General features: G+C 40.3%; 2 protein-coding genes across 2 annotated transcripts in view; one reads left to right on the top strand and one right to left on the bottom strand.

Moving 5' to 3' along the window:
• Positions 1-20964, bottom strand: part of col6a4a (collagen, type VI, alpha 4a) — a 69680-nt gene that overhangs the window by 40785 nt on the left and 7931 nt on the right. Inside the window, exons 2-5 of the mRNA XM_087287542.1 lie at positions 10318-10397; positions 8359-8949; positions 3967-4521; positions 717-1334 (exon numbers count right to left, since the gene is read on the bottom strand). Coding sequence (XP_087143668.1) covers positions 717-1334; positions 3967-4521; positions 8359-8949; positions 10318-10393 — 1840 coding nt within the window. The 5' untranslated portion in view covers positions 10394-10397. The remainder of the gene's footprint in view (positions 1-716; positions 1335-3966; positions 4522-8358; positions 8950-10317; positions 10398-20964) is intronic.
• LOC141378286 (uncharacterized) lies at positions 11766-19230 on the top strand. Its single transcript, XM_087288314.1, has 3 exons — positions 11766-11882; positions 12138-18669; positions 18925-19230. Exon 2 carries the CDS (start codon positions 12573-12575, stop codon positions 18366-18368), a length of 5796 nt encoding a protein of 1931 aa, XP_087144440.1. The 5' UTR covers positions 11766-11882; positions 12138-12572; the 3' UTR covers positions 18369-18669; positions 18925-19230.

The following is a 20964-nucleotide window of genomic DNA, read 5'->3' as shown; positions in this document are numbered from 1 at the left end:
AAGGCGATATTCTTAATATTTAGATTTTTATAATCCTCATAATCTAGATTTTCTTATTGCGCTTTCCAAATAAAACCAAAATGAAATCAATGGAAAGCTTATTTATATGGCTTTCAGATAATATATAAATCTCAACTTTAAAAATGAACACTTTTGATTTGTAATCCATGGGCACAAATGTAGAAATGAGCATGTCAAATACAATTGAGCGATTTGTTGCTTACATCACAACCGGTGTGGACAGAAACACTAATTATAATGGGTTTTACTGTCACATTCCAGTAAAAATGTCAAATTCTTGCACACTTTCTTTTCATAAGTTGTATCATCTAGAGCCAAAGGAAATGATTTTCTTTTCTGGATGAACTATCCCTTTTAGAAAATTAATGCCATCAGCATTTCAGTAATACTGTTTGTTATTTCTTTTTTAACTAAGCTTAAAGGGATAGTTCACCCCAAAAAAAAAATTTAAATTAACTCAACATTTACTAACCTTTGTGTGGTTTTAAACCTTTATGAGATCCTTTCCTCTGTTGAACACAAAATAAGATACTAAAACCTGTAGCTATTGACTTCCATAGTAGGAAAGTAGTTAAGTCAATGGTTACAGGTTTCCAGCATCAAAATCTCTTCTTTTGTGTTTAACAGAAGAAAGAAAGCCAAGCAGGTTTGGAACAAGGGATGACAGAATATTCATCCTTTTAATTTTGGTTTACCTTGTTTTAGGAGCAATCTGTTGTTCTTGTCAAATCGTCTGTTGACCACCACCTTACACAGACTCTTTCTGAGGCTCTTCTCCAGAGATGAAAGCATCAGGAAGCTTCCCACATTGAACACAAACTCATGTTCTGGGTAGGATCCGATTTTTTTGAGCTCCTCCACACTAGCGTTCTTCACTCCGAGGGCATACACGGTGACTCCTGAGCGCCTCAGTTCAGCAGCTGTGGTCGTGACATCATCCTCGGACTCGCCATCAGTCATGACGATGGCAATCTGCTTAACACCCAGAGCTTTCCGGCTCCCCCTCTTCTGAGTGAACAGATTGTTCTGGGCGAACTTTAGGGCTGCACCGGTTGCTGTTCCTCCACCTCTGTATGGAATGATTTTAATGTAGTTCATAATATCGTTCTTGTTAGCAAACGTGTCCAGGTAGAATTCGGCGCTGGGTCTGTCGTTATAAAGCACCATTCCCACCCTCACGCTGTCAGAGTTCACCTCTAGGCCGCTGATAATACGGTGGAGAAAACGTTTGATCAGCTCAAAATTGTTTCGGGTGATACTACCTGACTCGTCCACAATAAACACAATATCCGCCACTTGGGCTGATCTGCAATCTGTTGAAAAACAATAAAAATGAGTTAATATTTGGCGGGAAACAGTGGTAAAATGATGTGGGAGGAAAAAAAGTGTGACCTCAATTATCTATTTAAAGGTGCATTTAGCAATTACAAGGATTTATTCAGAATACCATAGTATTCTTAATATTGTTGTGTCACAATATGGTTGCGTTCAAAAGGTGTAAAGGGTGCAAACAAGTGCCCCTTTTCTCACATGTTAGGCATCCTCTAAGCCAGTTCCTGCAGGACCGCAGCTTTGCACAGTTTAGCTTTAACCCTAATTAAAAACACCTGATCAAACTAATTGAGTCCTTCAGGCTTGTTTGAAACCTACAAGTAAAGCCACGGTCACACTGGACTTCTCGCCCCATAGACTTCCATTCATACGCATGCGAATGTGTCAGACCGGAAGCACAAACTCGTGCAACAAGTTTTGCAGTTCACTGTGTTGAGAAGTTTAAGCTTGGTGAAATCTGAGCTGCAAAATCGCATCACTTGACTGCGTGAGACCAATCAAAGATCAAAACATGACCTCTCAGTGCAGAAATTTGGAGCAATTGCTCTCTTTTTAAATGTCTAATCATCTTGTTAAATCCCGCCCATTTTCGCAGCACCGTACAACTGAACTCTAGTGTGACTGTGGCATAAGTGTGTTGAAGCAGGCTTGGAGATAAGATGTACAGAGATGCAGCCCTACAGGAACTAAGTTTGACGCCCCTGCTCTAAGCACACTTTGTCACCTTGGAATTATAAGGTTTTATCTGCGTTCTGAATGATTTTGAGATTTTGAGCTTCAAAGTTTTTGCATTCCATAAAGCAAACAGTCTGTGTAACAGTTTTTTTTTTTTAAAGTCTTGAAATGTAAACAACTTATAAAAAAACATCCCATCATGTAAATAAGTTGTAATTTAATAAGAATGTCAATAACTCAATTTTGACAAAAAATGTCAGATAGAAACATATAATTCTAAGGTGACGACTTGAAATGATTGAGCTCGACTTTCTACTTGACAATCAAAATGTCATTACATCACAAAAATGTGAACTCAAAATACACTCTATTGTACATTGTAATATGCGGCACACAGCAAAGCCTGCTGATACACAGTGTTAAAAAATCTGTTATCAATTTTCATGCAATGCTGTGTAAACCTAACCCTGCCCCCAACCCTACCCCTACCAGTGACATCACTAGCTCTACTGAATGCATGTTAGACTGCGTGTCTCAGAAAAATGACGTACAATTCCAGATTCACTTAACAAGAAGGCACTCAAAACATATAAAATTTGCACGACCTTTAATATGTATAATCTATTACATCTATTAAAAGTGCTGTTCTCATATTCTGACTGTTGCCCTCTTCACTCTTAACTGTTATATATTTATCCTCAGATCAGATATCTCTTTAATTTTTGTTTGATTTCTGTTGTTTTTTTTCCTATTATTTCTCTTGTTTTTCATTCTTTGTTGGCACCATTGTAAATAACCTAATGATTATTATTGTAAATGATGTGACCAAATGTATCTTTCTGTTATACAATAAATGTTAAAAAAAGACTGTGTGCCTCAGCTTGCATGGTTAAAAACTTTACCAAAACAGCCTTTTAGTAGCTTTGAACAGTTGTTTATACTTGACTTATTTTACGATAAAAGTGCTACTAAAAATTACACTAAAGGCTACTGAAGAGTTTAATTTTCAGCATCAAAATAAAAAAAAAAACCTGTGAATCATAAGCTATTCGCAACTGTTACTGTAATTAGAAAACTGTCTAACAGTACTGTATCCCACAAAGCAATCAATTTGATATTTCATTTAAAAAAAAAAAGAAAAAAAAAATAGTTGAACCTATCATGTTTAAACAGACAAAAACATGTCTTGCAGCACTAAAGTCTATCAGAATTATCTAAGGCATTTATGAGATGGATAGTTAAGTACGTCATAAAAGTTATTTTATTTAGTAATTTTTTTTTTTATTAATTTATTTATTAAATTCTTTCAATAATTCATTTTCTTTTTAGCTTAGTCCCTTTATCAATCTGGGGTCGCCACAGCGAAATGAACTGCCAACTTATGCAGCATATATGCCCTTCTAGCTGCCCTATGGGCCATTAGCCCATAAATGCCCTTCCAGCTGCAACCGGGCTGCAAATGGGAAACACCCATACACACTCATTCACACACATACACTACAGACAATTTTAGCTTAACCAGTTCACCTGTACTACATGTTTTTGGACTCGTGAGTGAAACCAGAGCACCCGGAGGAAACCCACACCAAGACGTGGAGAACATGCAAACTCTACACAGAAACGCCATCTGACCCAGCAAAGGCTCGAACCAGCGACCTTTTTTGCTGTTAGGTGATCGTGCTACCCACTGCGCCACCGCGACACCCTATTTATTAAATAATTTTTTCACATTTTTTTAGAAATTATTTTTCTGGATATTGTCTGAGTTTTATAATTGTAATACATAGCTTGAGGCACAAGCCACCTGCTGTGGTGGAAAAAAAGCTTCATCTCAGAATCAACACACGATAAAGTTCATGTTACTTAATGCACCTATCAGAACGTTTACTGAATATAGTCTTGTGTGTCTGTGTTATTTGTAGTTAAAAGTAAACCAACCTCCTGTAACATTGAAAACCTCTTTCTCCTGAATTCTTTTTGTGACGTCAGCAGCCACATCAATAACATTTTGGTCGATCTGGAAGGCACGTAGTGAGGGGAACAAGGATTGTAAATTTGGTTCCAGTCTGATATCAATGACGGACACGTCCTCATTCTTCATTGTTCGTATGGCCCTCACAGTAGAGTCGTAAGAGTCTCCAGTTCTCAGCACCAGCAGATACTGCTTGTAGCCTTTCGCGATCCTGCTGCCAGATACTGTGTTCAGAAAATTTGTGCGAACATAATCTATGGCTTTTCCCAATTTTCGCTCTCCATTAAGCCTGGGCTCGAACCGATTTATGAACTCTCTGGCTTTCTGCGCTGTTTGGTAGTCTTTAAACAGGAACTCTTTGACGACGTTCTCACCAAACTGAGCCAGCGCAATCTTATTAGATCCGTCACCCACATTGAGCTGCACAAGCAGTCGGTTGAGAAGTTCCCTTATTTGCTGTGTTTCCCCCTGAGCTGTACTGTCCACCAACACAAATACATCAGTAAACTTCGGGGCCAGAGCTGAAACAAAGACAAAGAAGAAATTACGATTCATTTATACATCTGCACTGTAAAGACATGGATGTTCAATTTTTAATACCATGACTGCTTACAAATGAACCCTCATCACCAAAGTTCCTTAAAAATAAAACAAAACACATTTGTGCTTTTAAAAACACCAGACTCAGGGCAGACAATCTGTTAACTTAAGCAACATGCTTTTAGAAAGTCACAAACAAAACGCAGGAAACTGGTTAAACACATCTGTCCATGTTTATGAAACAAAATGTGGAAAAAACTGCGCAATGGAAAGCAAAAAAAGGGTTTTGTGCGAACAGCCCACAAGAGCGTCTAATTCTTGATTAAAACAATGCATACAGTAAGTTGTTTGCCTTGCAATGGTGTATTTGCACACTGACTTTTAATTTCAGTCAGCCAACCCCAGGCCTTCCAATTAATTGTCATCCCATACAAAAGCACCGGGTTAAAGTTCTGATTTTTTTTAAAAACCAGCGATCTTCACTGCCTGGCTGAGATAAATTATAAAGTGGGTCTCAGACCAAACAAGAAGCACTGCATAAATGTTTTTTTTCCCGCGCCATGTTTTTAAATTATGGGAATTAATCTTACTCCAGTATTTTCAATGGAATTTCTGCACTGGCCTGCGTTTAAACATATTTTTTATGTTTTAACAACTAAATAAATGCTTAAGTCTATTTAATTGATGATATCTGAATTACGTAACAACATCGATGCTGTGAAAGGAACCTAATGAAGCTGAAAATAGTTTTATAAAGCTCTCACTGACAGTTCATCATTGGCTGAAAAACACTAGCTGTGCATGTAGCCCATTGATATTTCTGTTTTAACAGACCTGAACAGTGCTGATTCCAAATCTGAATAAAAACTCTAAGAGAATATAAGTAGAAGGCGTGAAAATGACATTTGTTGCAGGTTCTTTGTTGGTTCAGTTCATTTTTTGGTAATGCGGAAAACAAACACAGCTATTTTATTATACTGTGTTTACTAAAATCAACATTGCTATCTTTTCAGTGGTTATGTGCAAGATTCTCCGGTAACACTTTAGAATGATAGTATCTATTTGTTTCTCCACTAAAAAATCCAATCATAAAATCAGGTCTTTATTTTTAGATCTTGTCATCTCAAATCCCTTTTCTATTACTTATTGGATCAGCTTTTTGATGATAATAAATGGTTGTATGTTTGGTCACTCACGCAGAATTTTTTTAACAAATAAAACTAAAAAAATAACTTTTAAAATTATAGATTTTATCCTGTTAAACCATTTTTACAGATATTCAAAAATGACAATGACGTCTCTTGCTCTTTCTGTGAGACATCTTCAGAGTCTGTTGCTCACTTGTTTTGGGAATGTCCCTTTGTTAAATCTTTCTAGTTCGATGTGAATTCTCTAATTGTTCAAAAGATTTGTGGTGACTTTTCTTAAAGCTATAGACTTATTATTTTGGGGTTTAACATTAAAGAAAATCAATTCCTTACTTCAACTTTTTGTATGAACCTAATATATTTATTGGTAAGTTTTTTTTTATGCATAAATGTAAATATACTCAATGTAAGCTAAATTTTGTATTTTTTAAACGGGAATTGGAACTGTACAGTACTTGAAAACCATTACAAGAAACAAGAAAGCAGTTAAAACTTATAAAACATGTGCTTTATTTAATATTTAGCAGTAATTAGCATTCTTTTTTCATGTGCCCTCTCTTATTTTTTATTTATTTTTTTATATTTTGTTTCTTCTTTTTCTTTTTCATTGTCTTTCTTTTGCTTTATTATTATATTTCTTTAAAATTGTCACATTTTTCTTGTTCCAAAAAATTTTATTTGTATTGTTTGTACTATACTGTCTGTTTGTATTTCTGTCTGTTGTTATTGCAATAAAAACGTTTAGAATGATGGTTAATGTAAGTTAATGTATTTACTAACATTAAGAATGAATAATCTTGTAAAGCATTTATTAATCATAGTTTAACATTAAGTAATGCATTATTCAAATCCAAAGATGTGCTTGTTAACATTAGTGCACAGTGAGTTAACATGACATACTGCCTACAACTAGGACACCTATTTATTGTACATATCGCTGTCAATTTTAAATTGTCCTGTTTTTTTGGGAGCATGCTGTTGTATTTTGCACTGTCATTTTATTTGCACTGTTGTTGTATTTGCACTATATGTATTTTGCACTGTCTGGAGCCAGCACCTAAGCTTTTCACTCATCATAGCACATGTGCTGCAAATTATGTGAAAATAAAAGTGATTTGATTTGATTTTGACTAACGTTATTTAACTAAAATAACATTAACCTTAACAAAGTAAAAAAAAATACCATAATAAACGTATTACTAATAGTTTGTTCAAGTTAGTAAATACATTGACAAACATTAGTTAACGGACCATTTTTTTAAAGTGTTACCGGTTTTGCAGGCATTAATCCCTTTTTTATTTACTTTTTTATTGTAAATATCATGTAACAAAACAAGATCTTTTCAAAAATGGCTATAAATCCCAGTAGACTCATTTTTATTTTTGAGAATTGAAACGTTTTTTTGCCAGAAAAATCTAAAAGATGTCATGTTTACACGTGTTTTAAAGACTTTGTCCTGTGTTCTATGCCAAATTTTCTGAATAAATCAGCAGCTGTTGGTCCCTACTGTAATGTCAATGTGTCATGCAAAGAAAAAATTATACATCCTAACCTCAGTCTTGAGCCAAATTCGCAGTGCACAGTAGATCCAGTCAGCAACAGACACTTTGGTGGGATTTGTCTGATCATTGTGTTGTTAAACTGGTCACACATTAAATATTGCATTTTAAAATACTGATTTAGGTTATTTTAACATGCCGTGAGATTGTGTTGGAACAGCATACAGAACGAGCATCACGCACCAGCAGTGTTTTTTTAGCAGCATAGAAAAACTGAATAAACAAGGGGGGCTAATAGTTCAAATGGACTAATAATTCTGACTTCAACTGTACATGTATACAGTAGTCAACAAAGTTTTTCTAAATTGTCCCAAGACAAGATTGGGTGTTGATAAATAGTTTTGAGGACAACTGTGATAAACTGTTTTAATCCATTTCGAATGTTGACTACTGTAGTTTAATGAAGTTGGGCAATGTTTAAATTATTTCCTAAAGCATCCATTATGAAATGTTTACATTAATCTGACATAAAAGCCAACGGACCCTTTTCACAAGACTGTTTTTATGCATTCAATGGTCATCATAAGCATCTCAAATCCTTGGAAGTTTTAAATATTTAGATCATATTTGCTTCAAATTACAAAAACACAATTAATAACAGCATATGGAAGGCCTATGGACTGTAAATTTGATGTTTTTCTCTCTTCTGTGATGTTGTTCTTCTCTCTCCACTTCTGCCATCTCACACATTTTTTTTCCTTTTTCTGAAAGTCTTTATAACATCATTGTGGCGTTCTTCTTTTATTATTTCAGCAAATAGGATTGTACAAAAATTATTTGTTGTACTCTCCCATTCACTGTGCTCTAAGTTTTTCCAACTAAGATGACTCCCGCTACTGAGAACCAGGAAATGTGAAAAGGGTCCACCTACAACACTACAACACACAAATGCAGAAGTGTTCTTCTTTATAGGCATTTGAGTTTACAGTTAAATCTAGCCTATAGCACCATCTGCCGTTTAAATCTAAGCTCAGAATTAATTCAAAAGAGAATATCAGTGCACTTTGGAAATCTCATGATCAATGCAGAATGTTTTTTTTTGTTTTTGCCACAGCTCAGATGTAAACAAAGTTGTGGACTTACAAAACAGGGTTGCAAAATGTACTTTACCTTTCCCCTGATCCCTCATTAAGACACACACTGTCTCCTTCATAGTGGTCGTCAGTCCTTGCAATGCTTGGTAGTTGTCAATATTAACCACAAAACGCTCAGGCGGGGTGCTGGCAATCGCCTTCAGCTCGGTCATATTGGTAGAACCGACACCAATGGCAAAAATGATAATACCCTTCTTTCGCAGATCTTCAGCTGGTCCCTTTATATCATCGGTTGAGTCTCCATCTGTGATCACCACTACAACCTGAGGCACTTTTTCACTGACACGGCTTCCACCAGCACTTGTGAAGTAATTGTCCTTTAGGAAATTCATGGCTTTTCCCATATACGTGCCTCCGGTTCGGTATGGAAGGTTGTCTATTTTCCTAAACAGCTCCGCTTTGTTAGCATATTCCCCCAGCAGAAACTCTTTGTGGGGATCCGTGCTGAACTGAACAACGCCAACTTGTACCTTTTTGGTGTCAATTTCCAAACCGTCCACAAACGTGTGCATGAACGTCTTTACCTCGCGAAAGTCCCGCGTGCCGATGCTGCTGGAACTATCCACAAGGAATACAATGTCATATGGGGGATTTTCATCCTGGCATCCTATGAATGACAGTAAAATAAACAGTATATCAATAAACTCATGACATATATAAGGATTTTAAAATTTGGAGATTTGTTTTAATGTTCATACATTAAAAAATGACGCAAAAAAACTGTAAAATAATGTATAATTAATTAAGATTTAATGTCACATGATGTTTCATTTCCATAATTTTAATATGTAGATTGGTGCTCAAGTAACATTTATTACGATTATCAATGTTGAAAATAGGTATACAGCTTAACATTTTTATGTAAACTGTGATGATTAGAGATTTCAAATTAAAATTTTGATGACTCCAAATGTTTGAACAGGAATATAAATATGATTTTAAAAAACATGAAAATAACGATTAATCAAAGTATCAACAATCTACAAACTACCTGGTCAACACTACTTTACACAACCCAAGCTCAATGTGGATACGTACCGCTGTATACATTTTAGGAGAGGGCAAAATATGTCTCAGGAGTTATGTTTTTTTGCATTTTTGTTTTCGCAAATGCCATTCGCTCTTACTCTTCTCGCGTAATTCCACCAGAGGCTGCTGTCGACAGACTGACCCACCAACCCATAACCCAACCCACCCAATGGGGTATATGCCGATGTATGCTAATAGGACTTTTAATGTGCCAGTAACCTGGGTTAAGCGCTTCCGGTGAACTGAATGCCATTACAAAATCACTGTGTTTAAGGTCTGTTTTCTTTAAAAATCAGGCTGAGTGATATCAAAAAAAAGCACTGCATTGCATCAAATTACATTCACCCCGCCATGTCTTTATAATATGAGCATTTATTTTATTTTTTAAGTAAATGGAACTTTTGCGCTAGCCTGCCGATTCTGACGGGCACGTGCGAGTAAACAGTATTTTGTCTCGTTTTACGCTTGAGCAACTAAATGAATGCCAAAATCTATTTAACTGATTGTATTTTAATTACGTGGCAAGCTACTGAGCAAACAGCAGCAAAGCCGTCCACATAGAGTTAAGCGGTCAGCTGGTAGCGCGAAAAGGAACAAGCCATCGGCGACATCATACTGCCACGTAGCTTTCGATTTAAATACAAAATGCAGCCATACATACCTCTGGCTACATAATTCACGCTCTCAGAAATGTAGCAAGGGTTAAGTATTCACAATGAGTCTGTGTTGACTTTAAACAAACCCTAAACTCAAAGCATTTTTAGGATTGTTATTAGTTCAACTTCTGAGGCCTTTTGGCAATGGTTAACCAAATGTTTCAACCAAAAACATCACAAAATACAGTCAGTATTATATAGAGACAGTATATATTTTTTTGTCTAGCTGTTTATTACATTCTGCATTATAAAGTATTTGTATATTTATCTGGATAAAAGTCTGGATTTACCTGTTAGCTGTGCAGTGCTCACAAGGAAACAGGATGCAAAGAGAAAAACAAAAAGAAATGTCTGTGCCTTCCCCATTGTCCTGAAACAGAAATAATTTTTCATGATACATACATGTTTTTATAACATGATAAAAAAAAATCTGAAAACCATACAGTCAGTATTTAAAAGATATACAGAAAAATGGACAATAAAATTATTATTAATAATAATAATAATAATAATTATTATTATTATTATTATTATTGTTGTTGTTGTTGTTGTTGTTGTTGTTGTATGAAATCATTACAGAATTAATTTCTAAACAAACAAATTTATTCTATGTGATATCATTTTTCAGACAAATAACAACCAGTAACCACTAACAATCAGTGTCATAAACTTCAATCAATGAAGTAAAGTTTTGTCAAAAAAATTATACTTTTGAAAAAGGTGCTGAAAAGCATCCATTTGTCTATTTGTCTGCTACGCAAACAAAACAAAAGCATGAACAATGATGGCATAAATTATCTACTTCAGTAAGACAAACAAAAGTGTTTATTTTTCCTGTTCAGAAATGTTTGTGTTGGACTGACAGCATCGAGCATGTTTCACAAACAGGCCCACTGAGAAATATAAGGTCAAATGAGGGCTTGTCTAGACCATGGAGCTCTCACAGCGCAAGATCCCAACTCTTTCATGTGGTGAGAAGAAAGGAATGCCAGTCTGTTCCTGGCACAAAAAAGAAAAACACAACAACTTAAAGATGAGACCCAAAAACCCCTACATGTCAGACTTCCCCTGGCTAAGATTTTTGTATTTGGTTGGTTAAACAAGTAAATAAATACAAAACACAATGTTGTAGAGCTTCTATCCTTTCTGTAAGACTCTGAATGGCAGCAGTGAATTAAAAAGGAAATGTGCAAATGACTGTTTTAAAATACTGTTCAAAACAAAGGCTCCGCTATGTCATTATACTATATACTATACACTATACTAGACATTTACAGGGCCATGTTATTAAAGGATAAAGGACTGTTTTCGCATGTTTTTTTCACACAACACCAAAAATAGCACAAAACAGCGTTTGCCTGACCCGCTTATATCTGTATGGATGTCTTTTCTGAAGTGGTCAGTTTGCTCGGTAGCTCACCTTGTACAGTGTTGTACAAAGGAACACAGAGCAAACCAGGTTAGAGTCTGGCAAAGGACCATTTTGCTGATTGAGATTTGTAATTTAGGGTTATGGTTAGGGTTAGCAAAGTATTTCCAATGAGCGCATTTACATGAATTACAAGCATTTGTATAATATACATTAATTAGATTACATTTAATAAACAGACAATGTGTGCAAAAGGCGATTAAAGAAAGTGAAAGCATGTTGTTGCGGATGGTGCCCGGAGGACTTTTATTATGAAAGTATAGATCGCCGCTGGCCGGAAAAGAAAGTGCTTTCACTCTAGCGATCGCTAGATCATCGCAGCCATTGCTCACGTGCAGTCCTCCATCTGTTAAGACCCACAGACGGACACTGCAGCTCCCTTTCGTGACAGAAGATTGTTTATGGTGTTGTGTGCGTCCTATAAGAGTGAGTAGCAGTCCGGATGGCATGTAAATAGAATGAGAGAACATTCCAAACGTGATGCTTGTGTTAAATCATTACAGTGCTTAGCATAGCAGGCTAAAGCTCTCATGTCTAGTTATGAGTAAAGACATTTAATGTTTACTGTTATATAATATGTTTATGGTTCACTTTGTTCTTGTTTATGGGGAGCAGCCTATATTGTGAATGTGACTTATTGATGTAAGAGTTTAATTTAGTTTTATACTTTGTGTGTTTCAGAGAAACCACACCCCCTATACACCCTACAAACATCCCTAAGTGCTCAGATCAAGGATCTAGTGTTTCAGTTCATACAAGCAAGCGCACGCCAAGTTATCTTCTCATTGGCCTAAATGTTGATGTACTAAGCCCTACGGACTTCAGTGGATGCTTTAAAGCTGCTCTGCCCATACTATCAATGTTTGCTGCTGGATTAGAGCTCACTCCCCATCCTGTTAATTCTTACTGATTGATAGCTGTACAGGCTGGCTCCCCCCCCCCCTTTGTGGACAATTTGCAGTTTGCAATAAACCCTGTTTAACTTCACCTCATCTCTCTGTCGTGTTCTAACCGACACCCCTGGTTCGCTACGCTCCCTTTAACTAGCCCTAACGGCAAGGTAGTCTTCACTACATTTATTGGTCCTTCGAGCCGGATTGTAGTTGTGCTAGGATTATGCAGCAGAGTGAGCACGCATCGTGGGCCCTCCCACGGCCAAGACGTCAGGTGAGACAGCCAACATATTTACAAGATTATGAAGTGAGTGCTGTGCGACCCAAGTCACATACTTCAAGAAATTTTAATTTGTCCCTGCCTGTCCCTAGTGAGTCAGTGCACAGCCAGCAGCCTCACATTCAGTGGCGCAGACCCCCTGAGACACAAGCAGAGTATGCGTTAGATCCAGAAAATCAGTATGAGGATATCAGCCGTGGATGGCCACTTAACCCTAAACCATGCACTCAGGTGGACATTGAGCAAAGTGAGTTAATCAGAGGAAGCAACGCGAACAGTTATACTTCACTATATGGCCAGAGAAGGGAACCCATGTTATCGGCTTTGAACCAAGCACCAGTAGCTGAACAGTGCGATCCACTATTTGAATCATGGCCAGTTTCTTCTATGCCAGTAGCAGAGGCCCCTTTGATGCCTGAGGAAGAGAATGAAGAAGTAGATACGCCACCTCCCCCCCGGCCTTCCTCTAACTACCTACCAGAGCCAACAGTTGAAGAACACCGTGTGTTTACTGCTATTGATCGGATGATGAGTGAGTTACAGTTAATGAGAGACAGAATGACGCCAAACCGCATAGCACAAACTCATCCACATTCGACACATCAGAGTCATAACTCCCCTCACCATAGTAGAGGCTTGGAACATAACACTTGGTGCCAGACGCAACAGTCAGGACCCAACATATCTAGCTTTGGTCACCCGCCCAGTATGCATAGCACCAGTAGAGGTCCTTTACCTCAGCCACGAGTAAGACCTTATATGAGTCAGCCTCAGAATGCAAGGAGCCGAGAGCAATCATGGGTATCCACATGTCAATCAGGAGGAGAGTATCGGGGGCCTGCTCCGAAAATTCCTCAGTTTATCCATAATGACCCCATGGAGTTTTCACGATTCAAGTTGGCTCTGACTAATCTGTTGCCAGCAGATGCTCCTGAACTCTTTAAGTATCAGATACTTGTAGACCATGTGAAGCTTGAGGAGGCCTGTCTCATCGCTGACTCCTTCATTAATTCACCCCGGCCATACACCGATACAATGAATGCTTTAACAGAGAAGTTTGGACAGCCACACCACATAGCCTTACGGCGAATAGCTGCTTTGATGGAGTCACCGGAGATCAAGAGAGGAGATCTAATGGCCTTTGAACGGTTCTCGCTGCATGTCCAGTCACTGGTAGGAATGCTCCAGACTTTGGGCCCAGATGGAGATGTCGAGCTGAGCTGCGGCTCACATGTAGCACGCTTACTTACCAAGCTTCCCATCGAAATGAGAGCTAACTTTCGTCGTTCAAGGTTCCATCATCCGAGACATACCCCTACCCTGCTCGACTTAGCTGAATGGTTACGCTATGAGTCATGGTGCCAAGGTTACGACACCACTCCAGAACCTCGCACCTCACGGGTGACTGGATTAAGAGCGGATAAAAGATTTAATAAGCCTGTTGCTACAGTTCTTCATGGTTCTGAGAGTAGTACTTCAAACAGAGCTCAGTCAGAGAGTCAGAGCCCATCCTCCTCCAAGCAGAAGAGCCATATCAAACCTTACTGCCCCTACTGTAACAATACAGAGCACTTCCTCAATAAATGTCAGGCCATTCAGAAGCTTACACGGGAACAGATCGTAGAGTGGATTAAATCGCACAAACGGTGCTGGAGATGTGGAAGAGCCCATCAAGCCTCTCAATGTGACCTGAAGAGGCTCTGCGATATCTGCCAAAAGAGGCACTTAAGAGTACTACATGATGCTAATACTCGTCCTGAAGAGTCCAAAGCTGAAAGCTGCCTAGTGAACACCAGCCTGGATGTCCTGTATCTTGATAAACCATCGTCTCATGCTCGAGTACTGCTAAAGGTTGTCCGAGTCACCCTACAAAATGGAGACAAGACACTAGATACTTATGCAATCTTGGACGATGGATCAGAGAGGACAATGCTCTTACCAGAGGCAGTCAACCAACTTAATTTGGATAAGAGACCCGAAACCCTCGCTCTCCGTACAATCCGTCAGGAAGTCCAGACATTGAATGGAGCTTCAGTCTCATTTAAAATATCATCCACGTCGAAGCCCAAGAAAACATTCCAGATCAAGAATGCTTTTACTTCCAAGCGCTTAGGCTTGGCAGACCACTCGTACCCCGTGGCCAGTCTCAAGAAGAGGTACAAGCACCTAGCTGACCTTCCCTTGGAGTCCTTCGCCTTCGTCAAGCCGCTTGTGCTGATTGGTGCAGACTACCCTCAGCTGATCTCTCCTGTTGAACCTGTGAGACTAGGCCCTCCAGGAGGTCCGGCAGCCATTCGCACCCGATTAGGCTGGACACTCCAAGGACCGGCACATCTCATCCAGTGGGCTCCAACTACCCAGCAGTGTCTTCACACTAGTATATCATCACCAACCCTGGAGTTGATGCAGAATGTAGAGAGGCTCTGGAAGATGGACGCTTTGCCGTATCAGAGCACTAGGCTGGCTGTGAGGTCAAAGGAGGATAAAGAGGCGTTAGAACTTCTGGAAGTCAAAACAAAGCGAGTACAAGACGCAGGCATCTTCAGATATGCTACACCTTTGCTGAGGAAACAAGGTGTACCCCCCCTCAGAGCTCAGAAAGAAAGTGTCTTACCTAGCCTCAGGGCCCTAGAGAGACGTCTGGCCAGGGACCCTCAACAAGCCGAGGAGTACTGTGCAGCCATTAGTAAGTTGGAGGAGGCAGGAGCCATTAGGAGACTCACTACAAGTGAAGTATTAGACTCTGCTGAGTCATATTACATCCCGCATCATGTGGTGCGTCATAATGGGAAAAGTCGTATAGTCTTCAATTGCTCTTTCCCATACCAAGGCCGTAGCCTTAACGACACCCTCCTACCAGGACCAACTCTTGGAGCCTCTCTTCTGGGAGTTCTGCTACGTTTCAGGGAACATGCCGTGGCAATCAGTAGCGACATCAGAGGCATGTTCCACCAAGTCCAACTTTTACCAGAAGATCAGCCGCTCCTCAGATTTATATGGAGAGACATGAAACGTGCCGATCCACCTGCAGTCTTTCAGTGGCAGGTTCTCCCCTTTGGTACTGCATGTTCACCTTGCTGTGCCACGTTCGCACTCCATAGACATGCAAGGGATCACAGTGGAGTAAATAATGCAGTCCTTCATTCAGTGGAACATTGTTTCTACGTGGATAATTGTCTCCAGAGTCTGCCGACAGCTGAGGAGGCCAAGGAGTTAGTTGACCAGCTCAGAGACGTGCTGGCATCTGGAGGGTTTGAGCTCAGACAATGGGCCTCCAATGTACCTGATGTTCTCCGACACTTACCTGCTGAGGTGAGGTCCGACAGTATGGAGAGGTGGCTTTCGCATGACGAACCTGGTCTTCCGGAACCAGCCCTGGGCCTCAGTTGGCACTGGGGATCAGATACCCTCGGTTATAGAAGCAGACCTGTGGAATACAAGACACTGACAATGAGGAACATTTATAAAGTGCTGGCCCGCCAATACGATCCTTTGGGATTCATAGCGCCCTACACTACTCGAGCAAAGCTCATTGTTCAGAGCATGTGGGACAAACCCCGTGACTGGGATGACCCATGTATCCCCCCTGACTTGCAGAAGGCATGGACGACATGGGAATCTGAGCTTCACTGGCTACCTCACATTGCTGTACCTCGTCCTTATGCTCCAGGCCTCACTGAACCGATGGTGGTCTCAAGACAGATACATGTATTCAGCGATGCCTCCACTAAAGCGTATGGCTCTGTGGCATACATTAGGACTGAAGATGTCCAAGGACGAATACAGGTAGCCTTCCTCGCTGCACGATCTAGAGTGGCACCTCGTCGCCAACACTCAATCCCTCGCCTTGAACTTTGTGGAGCGTTGACTGCTGCTCAATTAGCGAAGAAGATCGAGACAGAGCTAACCATCAAGACAGATAAACCAATACTCTGGAGTGACTCAACGACAGTATTAACCTGGTTGCATTCGGAGTCATGCCGGTTTAAAGTTTTTGTGGGCACGCGTATTGCAGAAATTCAGGAGCTAACCGCAGGGAGTACCTGGCTTTATGTTGACACTGCCCAGAACCCAGCTGACGATGTGACCAGGGGAAAGGCCTTGGCAGAGCTTGCTGTTCCAAATCGTTGGAGTCAAGGACCGCTCTTTCTTCATAAACCCTCTACGGACTGGCCATCACAACCTGGAGAACTCCTTGAGCAGGACATTTCTGAGTACAAGAAAGTGACTCTATGTGGAACAATCTCCAAAGCTAACAGACAGGAGGCTCAAGGGGCCTTAACTTACCAGTCTTGGAATGACCTGATGGAGTCAGTAGCACAGGAGGCATATGGGGCGGCCAATCAAGATACCTGTTTAACTGCGGAGGACTATCGTCGAGCGGAGAAGTCTATCTTCAGTAGGATCCAAGCAGAGTGCTTTCCAGAAGAGTTACATTGTCTTAAAGCAGGTAAAGCTGTGCCTCGCAGCAGCCGTCTTGCATCTCTATCACCAGAGCTCGATCCCAGTGAGGGATTTATACGAGTAGGAGGGAGACTCCGACGAGCTGAAGGGTTAGACACAGCCTTCAAGCACCCTATTCTCTTAGACCCGTCACACCATATGACAAAACTCCTCATTCGGGATTACGATGAACGACTCTGTCATCCAGGTCCAGAGAGAGTCTTTGCGGAGATACGTCGCACGTTCTGGATCCTTCGTGGAAGGGAAGCCATAAGGAGAGAGCAACACCAATGCCAAGGGTGCCAGCGATGGAAAGCTAAACCCTCAGTTCCAAAGATGGCAGATCTTCCCTTAGCTCGCCTTCGCCTATACCAACCGGCATTTTACTCAACAGGCGTTGATTGCTTTGGTCCATTTCAAGTGAGGATAGGAAGACGTTCTGAAAAGAGATGGGGCATTATTTATAAATGTCTTACAACTAGAGCGGTCCATTTGGATCTCCTGCATGCCATGGATTCGGACTCGTTCCTAATGAGCTTAAGGCGATTCATTGCGCGCCGTGGCAGTCCAGCTGAGCTTTATTCTGACCAGGGCACGAATTTCAGAGGAGGTGAAAAGGAGCTGAGCGAATGGTTTAGTCGCATGTCTCCTGACCTTCAGCAACTCCTCGCCAAGCAGAAAATCGCCTTCTGTTTTAACCCCCCTGCAGCTCCACACTTTGGGGGGACATGGGAGAGGGAGATTAAGTCTGTTAAGATGGCCTTGAATACTGTCATTGGAGCTCAGCCCATATCTGAGGAAGTCTTACGCACTGTTCTATTGGAGGTCGAAGCAATACTAAACTCTAAACCATTGGGTTACACTTCCTCAAATGTTGCCGACCTGGATGCTGTGACGCCAAGTATCCTTCTAATGGGGCGGCTTGATGGCACACTGCCGCCAGTTGTGTATCCAAAGAGTGAAGGATTAAGCCGGCGGAGATGGCGTCACTGCCAAGTGTTGGCTGATCACTTCTGGGCAAGATTTATCAGGTGCTATCTGCCCACACTACAGTGCCGCCAGAAGTGGCGTGATACTCAAGCCAACCTGACAAATGGAGCTGTAGTCATGTTGATGGATCCACAGTACCCTCGAGCACTCTGGCCTATTGGCAGGGTGATTAAAGTTCACCCAAGTGTGGATGGATGTGTACGATCTGTAGATGTACAAGTTAAGGACAGGGTTTACACCCGGCCTGTTGCCCGGCTTATTCTTCTACCTGCAATCCCAGCTGAGAATGTTGAGGAAATGGCTTGAATGAATCCTAATTAACAGTACACTTTTGCATGGTCAAATTGCAAGCAATTTGGGGGCGGCTGTGCAAAAGGCGATTAAAGAAAGTGAAAGCATGTTGTTGCGGATGGTGCCCGGAGGACTTTTATTATGAAAGTATAGATCGCCGCTGGCCGGAAAAGAAAGTGCTTTCACTCTAGCGATCGCTAGATCATCGCAGCCATTGCTCACGTGCAGTCCTCCATCTGTTAAGACCCACAGACGGACACTGCAGCTCCCTTTCGTGACAGAAGATTGTTTATGGTGTTGTGTGCGTCCTATAAGAGTGAGTAGCAGTCCGGATGGCATGTAAATAGAATGAGAGAACATTCCAAACGTGATGCTTGTGTTAAATCATTACAGTGCTTAGCATAGCAGGCTAAAGCTCTCATGTCTAGTTATGAGTAAAGACATTTAATGTTTACTGTTATATAATATGTTTATGGTTCACTTTGTTCTTGTTTATGGGGAGCAGCCTATATTGTGAATGTGACTTATTGATGTAAGAGTTTAATTTAGTTTTATACTTTGTGTGTTTCAGAGAAACCACACCCCCTATACACCCTACAAACATCCCTAAGTGCTCAGATCAAGGATCTAGTGTTTCAGTTCATACAAGCAAGCGCACGCCAAGTTATCTTCTCATTGGCCTAAATGTTGATGTACTAAGCCCTACGGACTTCAGTGGATGCTTTAAAGCTGCTCTGCCCATACTATCAATGTTTGCTGCTGGATTAGAGCTCACTCCCCATCCTGTTAATTCTTACTGATTGATAGCTGTACAGGCTGGCTCCCCCCCCCCCTTTGTGGACAATTTGCAGTTTGCAATAAACCCTGTTTAACTTCACCTCATCTCTCTGTCGTGTTCTAACCGACACCCCTGGTTCGCTACGCTCCCTTTAACTAGCCCTAACGGCAAGGTAGTCTTCACTACACAATGCATGTTAAAATAATAGTTCATCCAAATAAAATATTACACACCCTCCACTTGTTTAAAGCCAGTTTGAGTTTTGGCTTGATATATGAACAATATCAAATGGGTAGCAGTGCGATGTAGCTGTATATCAACACTGGTTGGAGTCATTAGTGTACCATAAGTGACAATATACAGCTACATCGCACTGCTATGAGTGTGATATTGCGCTTATACAGCAGTTTGACGGCATAATTGTGTATATTAAAAAAGAAAATCAAATACAATCTCAAAACCCTTTAGTAAAAGAAACTACTTTCTTCTGCCATTTATTCACATCTGCAACTGACAACATCAGCAACAGGAACCTTTGCTCATTCATTAACGTCACTTTAGAGCTAGTATTTGAATGATTCTCTAGTGAAATGTCTAAAGTTATGACAAAACAGGTGATTTTGCCCACATTTTAAGATCATAAGGCTGAACGGCATGAAATGCCATCAGTCTACAGAGATTTCCCAGTATTTTTCTGATGCAATCGGGAGATCACAATATTACTATGGTATAAATGCAGCACTACAACATACAAAAGACAGAGATCGACTTAGAAAGTCATTTACCTGTTTAATAATGATTTGATCAGCTGTAGTTTCGAATTTCACTGTTTTTCTCTAAGAGGTATTATGTGGTCTCTGTCGCCATCTTGTGGTTAAACATTGGAAACATTGTCAACCCCCGATGCGCTGTCTCTCAGAAATTATAAATATTTTAAAATAGACACTATCCACCTAAATAAACTGCACAGTTGCAATCTAAACAACTACAGTCTCAACGAAAAAGGCCTCAAAAGTACATCATGTTGTCCAGCAGCAGCAATATTTGTCAAACTATAGAGCGTCCTCTGCTTGTAGCTGTATGGGGGCGGAGTAATACACTAGGGTGAAGGTTTAAGAGGCTGGACGAGTGCTGCTGGCAGAATATAACACGGCTATCAGCCAAACAGATTCAAGAACCAGACAGAACTGTTGTATAAACTGAAAATGGAAGACATCAGGCACGTGCACACATAGGGCTCAACCTGTGCAGTGCACATGCCCTTTTTAGTCTTGGATAGAAAGTGCCCTTCCAAAATGATTAAAAGTGCCCCTGCGACGCGACACACCCTCCATCCCACCCTTCAGTTGGCGCACGACAACACTGATCTTGAGTACGCGCACTCAACCCCCCCTCCCCCACTTTACATGTCCTTTGGACAGTCTCTGCACGGGCCTGAAAGACATTCATAGTATGTTTTCCTCCTGATATGGATGTCAATGGCTGTGGAATTCTAACATTCGTCAGAATATCTTCTATTATTTTAATAATAAAAAAGAAATGTATAAAGGTTTAAAACCATTTGAGTGTGAGGAAATTAGAATTTTTGGATCAACCGCTTCTATCTCCCTTTTTTCTATAAGATTAAACCTGAAATCGAGGGGAGTATGACATCATTTGCCTGACCACACAGGACATAGTCCACTTTACTAGTTAAAATTGCTTCTTTCTCTGGATATGAAAATTTTTCGAAACATTTTGGATAATGTAAATACATAAGTCAGCAATATATATAGCACCTCTAGAGGTCCAGGCATATTACACTAGTAACATAATGGTGAATCAGAGTCTGTA

The sequence above is a fragment of the Danio rerio genome, chromosome 16, assembly GCF_052040795.2.
Source record: "Danio rerio strain M-AB ecotype USA chromosome 16, GRCz13ab, whole genome shotgun sequence".
Taxonomy (NCBI): Eukaryota; Metazoa; Chordata; class Actinopteri; order Cypriniformes; family Danionidae; genus Danio; species Danio rerio.
This window is presented reverse-complemented; position numbering and strand designations above follow the sequence as displayed.

Bases quoted from the DNA above. Each gene is read 5' to 3' on its own strand.
- LOC141378286 (XM_087288314.1), top strand. From the start codon at position 12,573: ATGCAGCAGAGTGAGCACGCATCGTGGGCCCTCCCACGGCCAAGACGT.